General features: G+C 35.7%; 1 protein-coding gene across 3 annotated transcripts in view; it reads left to right on the top strand.

Annotated features, from left to right (window-relative positions):
- LOC119595808 overlaps positions 1–4,292 on the top strand; it is a 14,299-nt gene extending 10,007 nt beyond the window's left edge. The window contains exons 7-10 of one of the 3 annotated variants that reach the window (XM_037944980.1): positions 1–25; positions 685–927; positions 2,155–2,249; positions 3,002–4,292. The exon at positions 1–25 is cut by the window's left edge and continues 194 nt beyond it. In XM_037944980.1, coding sequence (XP_037800908.1) covers positions 1–25; positions 685–927; positions 2,155–2,249; positions 3,002–3,596 — 958 coding nt within the window. In that variant the 3' untranslated portion in view covers positions 3,597–4,292. The remainder of the gene's footprint in view (positions 26–684; positions 928–2,154; positions 2,250–3,001) is intronic. The other 2 variants (XM_037944979.1, XM_037944981.1) reach the window with 2 other exon arrangements.
- The last annotated feature ends 708 nt before the right edge of the window (positions 4,293–5,000 follow it).

A 5,000-nucleotide genomic window follows, 5' to 3' on the forward strand; every position in this document is an offset into this window, starting at 1 on the left:
TGCTGCTCCTATGCCCATGGCTCAGGTAAGAGAACACTTCCTAATAATACATTTTAAAGTTGTAGAATTGATGTAAAATGGTGCCTTACCAAAAGGCTGCTTTTAAGTGTATGTACAAAAATTTAGTGGATTAGTTCTATATACAACTTTTAGAGAAATTCAAGTTCCACAAACTTTTAACAGGTAAGCAGGAAAGAAAGAGGTGGAAAGTGATAAAAAGTAAAAAAAAAAAAGGGGGAAAGCCAGATAATAGAGATTATAAAAGAAGAGTAAAATTCTTACATTCAGTAGGAAGTGTATGATGTCCTCTTCATGACATAAAATAAGAGTGATTAGAGAGCTAATTTGAAAGATACTCTGAAAAACTTAAGAGTATGAAAAATTTTTTAAAAACAGTAATAGATTGGGAAATGTAATAGATAAAAGACAGATAGATTAAGTTTTATTAATGCAAAATGTTTTTATGGAGTTATGGATGATACAGAATGACAATAACTGTTGCACTTGAGTAAGGACACATGTATAGCAAGACTCCAGTATGATATGAAAAATCAATACTCTTATGCATATATGTCAGAGGCCATCCCAGTGATAGATGTACTTTTTATCCACAGACAAGTTTTATTATAACTACATACAGTATAATTTTTTTTTTTTTTACCATTCTGTTTCCTGACTCTACAGAAAATGACAACAGCAACCACAGCCATACCTCATGTTGTACCAACTGTGACTTCTTTATGTAGTACTACTACAGCTGCCACCACTACTTGTTCATCTCCTGTACATACCTGTGCCAGTCAGGCTTCTCAGGACCCCAGTGTTTTAGGGTCAGGTGTACCAGGAAGCTTGGTTGTGGAAGCAGGGGAAGTTGTGGTTGAAGAGGTAGATGGGGCAGCCACTAGTACAGATCTTACTGGATGGCAGGTCAGTGCATTTAACAGCAATAAGCATGTAAAAAGATCTTGAACAACCAAATTGTTATCATATGAAACTTTGTGATGAACATATACATACTTTGAAAGAAGATATACATAATGTAAATTGAATTCTATTTGCTCATTAGAATTTCTTGTGCTTGTTCATTTGAGAGATAATTTTTTAATATATATAGCTGTTATATACAGAATATTGATGTAAGGTGGCTTTTCTACACTGTTCATAAAACAGTAGTCAGTAAAATTACCAGATTCAGCTTGAACATCACTGGCTTGTAAAGTGAGAGAAGATAACTACAAAACTCAACAGATACCAGTAGCAAATACTTGCCCATATATTAAAAGGGCTGATGTTATGCTATACATTTAAATATTTAAATCTTCGTACTACCATTACTTGAGAAAACATTTTAATTATAATTAGTGATCTATTGTTATAATGACATTTTTGAATTTTTTTGAGGAGTCACACTCCTCCCAATAAGCACCCAGTTGTATGGCCTAGAAAAATGTCTTCTTAAACCATTAAGAAATAATGTTTTCTTGCTGTTTCTGGTTTGTATGTACCTTATACATGGCCTATAACCCCTAACCATCTGCAGTAGTAATATAATGAGACTAAGAGAAGTATATACTCATTAATACTATTTTTGTTGTTGTTGTTGGTTATTGGTGTTACCATCATCATTATTATCATCATTATTATACTATTATTGTTATGATTACTTTTGTTATCATTGTTATTTTCCAGGGTCAGTACAAGTCTTGATATCCAAACATATATAGCAAGGTTTCAGTATGAGTGTCCTCAACAGATCTAGGGCAGTATGGGTCATGATATCCAAATCTACATTATACAAGTTTTAGTATGAATGTTATTGGTAGATATAGGGGAGGCAAGGAGTAACTATTCCCCTTGAGTTATAATTCCCCCCACCTCATAATTCTTAAAGGAAAATCCTAAATGCTTGCAAACCCAAGTGTACCCTAGTCAGCCACTGTTCCCCTCTCAAATTTACCTCCAGTTTCTGAAAATACCTTCTTTTTTAGATTACTATATCTGCCACTGGCATGCATGTCTGTATGCCAGGTTGTAGTGGTAGCAAAATTTCCATAATTGGAAATTAAGGCATACATATCAATGTAGATATATTAACTATGTTTTATGAAGTATTTTAAGTAGTTGCATGTAGTAACATAAGATTGTTTGGCACAGGTAATTGGCTTAGGCAGCCCAGCCCTCTCCCCTGCCCAGTATCTTACTGTAGAAGACCGGGACTCCATCATCTCAGACACAGAAAGTCTCGCCAGGTGTGTAGTCTTTTTTATTTTGTTATTAGTACTTGATGTCTGTAATACAGCTTTTAGGTGCACTATGATCATATCTTGTAATTATTTGATAGATATATATATTTAAGAACAGATCTATGAGTAAAATTATTAGATGGTTTTTGATGCATTTAACCCTATCCCAACGGGTAGTATTCATAGTGGCCCGGGCCTTGCTGCCGGGGGCTTATATTGTTGCCCTAGCATGTGCGACCACTCATGCTAAATACCAGCATCCCATGCCGTTTCTTCGTAATACTACGAAGATATGTTGTATTTTCAGTTTTCATTATTTTTAAAAGTCTCTACTTGTGATACTTCCTGATAAATCGAGACTGAAGGGTATTTTTGTTGTAATATAGACTCCATAGTTATTTTTTTATTTATTTTTTTTTTTTCATAGTAAAAATGAGAAAGTATTAAAAACGACTTCATCACACTTTCAGTGGCAGAAAAATAATATTTTTGCGTGATTGTAACAAAAAATAACTCATGGCATGTCCATACATACACCATGGCATGTACATACATGCCCCCGGCAGATAGTCCCGCCATGCCATGGCATGTGCGTACATGCCACCCATCGGGAATGGGTACTGTGTTGTAGTGTTATCAAGATGAATGCAAAGAACAGAATTCTTCAAGAAGCTCTGTGTAGTTATTTCATGTTATTCTTTTTCATCCATATTTGTAATTTTAAGGACAAATATTTTTCATGGTGCTTTTCTTTCCAGCATTGAAATGCTAAGTGATGAAGCCATTGCAGGATTAATGTTAGATGAAGAATTAGCAGAGGCATCAAACTCAATGTGCACCCCAATGAACACTCCAGTAGTTGAAGGAAATCTTCCATCTTCCTCATCCATCCACACATGGCCTTCCCTACTACAGAATTTTGTCAGCCCATCACAGCAGCCTTCCGAACCAGTAGCAACTACATCCCAAACTGCTGAATCCCAGGAGGAGGACACAAGTAACTGTGCTTCAGTTAGTCAGTCTATGAAGAACCTTACTTTGGAGTCATCCTTGCAGTCAGGTGTCAGACAGATCAGGCCCCCTCATACTTTGGATATTCATCGCCAGTCATCTTCTGACAACTCTTCCCCTGAGGACCTAACACCTGGTTATGCGCCTTTGCGAGATACTCCTTATTCTCCAGAGGATTTTCCTCCCCTGAGTCATGGATATAGTACCCAGCCATCAGAAGGAACGTCATCACCTCCTAGCACTTCCACAAGTGATGAAGGCAGAGAGGAACCTCACCAGAGCTCTTGGGTGATGGAAAATGCCCCTTTGGACCAAGAAAGTGTCCAGCTGATTGAGAAATGAATGATGCCAAAGGAAATGAATGCTTTGTCATTTCCCCCTGAAATATCTTATTCAGTATTGCATGGGAAAAGTCAAGCAAGTGTGTATTGTCTGGTGCTTTTTTCCCATCATATTGACTAGTCAGGTATATTTACCCTTTAATCTTAAATACTTATTCTCCAAGGTTTCTTTTTTATGAATATGATTTATGATTATATGATTCTGTAACAGAATTGCTTATTAGCTATGCGTCCAAACATATTAGGGACTTAATGTACTATTGTGACAGCATATCATGTTCAGAAAGGTAGCTAAGATTAAAGTATTGTTACTAGTTTATAATGAATAAAGCAAATGGAGTAATTATTTAGGCTTCAGTAATTAGTCTCAAAGAAAATATTCCAATAAAGTATAGATGAAAAAAGGCTGAAATATTTTGATTAATGCAGTAGTTCATTTACGGAAGTTGTAACTTTTAGAGTTTCTTTTTTCTAACATTTTCCTCTTTTATCAATTAAGATATTGCATACTTGGTTGCACTGCTGATGTCTACAAAAACTATAATTCTTGTTTAAAAGTACATTTTACAATGATTTTGTTCAACTCACATAGAGTGTTGGAATATTTTCTTTGAGGTTTGTTAAGGATAGGCAAGATATTTTATTTTGCAGTTTGTTTTGTTATATGTGAATTAAAAATTTTACGCTTTCTATTCCAGTAGATGTTTTAGTTCATTCCTTTCAAAGCCTTTGAAATGCACTGCTAGTTATGCTGAAAGCATTAGCTTGAGTTACACTAAGAGCTTGTCCACACAGGCAGGCACAAGTAAAGATGACATAACAGGTGGGTAAGCTTCTTGGTAAGCAAGTACTTTCCCAATTGTTTTCTCACCTGTAATGTCCCCTTAACAGTTACACACCATAGTGTCCCTAATCATTTATGCTTGTGTGGACAGGCCTTCAGGTAAGTATTACCAGTAAGTAGGAGCCTGAAAATAATGCTTTTAAAACATCAAATTTATGCATATCCTTTGGTTGAAGATCTACCATTTCAAATCTTATGACTAAAGTAGCTAAATGCATTTCTAATAGCCTGGTGTCAGTAGATAACTGCACTTAAAAAGCTATTAAAGTTAGCATTTGGTCAGAGATACAACTGCTAGAAGTGTTATTGCTTTTGGTTATATATGGCAAATGTGCTTTTGTACACATACTGTGGATATCAGAAAGGTCTTCAAACCCTGTCACTGGGCATCCCATGACAAGGTTCATGTCTTCCCTATCCCATGACAAACGTTTCCCTACCCCAACTGTTATGGGCTGACTTGAGATGAACAAGAAAGAAAGTGGCAATGGTGTCACTATGGCTAATGTATTGCTGAAGAAACTGTTCTGCAATATGTAGTTAATTATGGCTAATTAGACC

Source organism: Penaeus monodon, chromosome 36, assembly GCF_015228065.2.
Source record: "Penaeus monodon isolate SGIC_2016 chromosome 36, NSTDA_Pmon_1, whole genome shotgun sequence".
Taxonomy (NCBI): Eukaryota; Metazoa; Arthropoda; class Malacostraca; order Decapoda; family Penaeidae; genus Penaeus; species Penaeus monodon.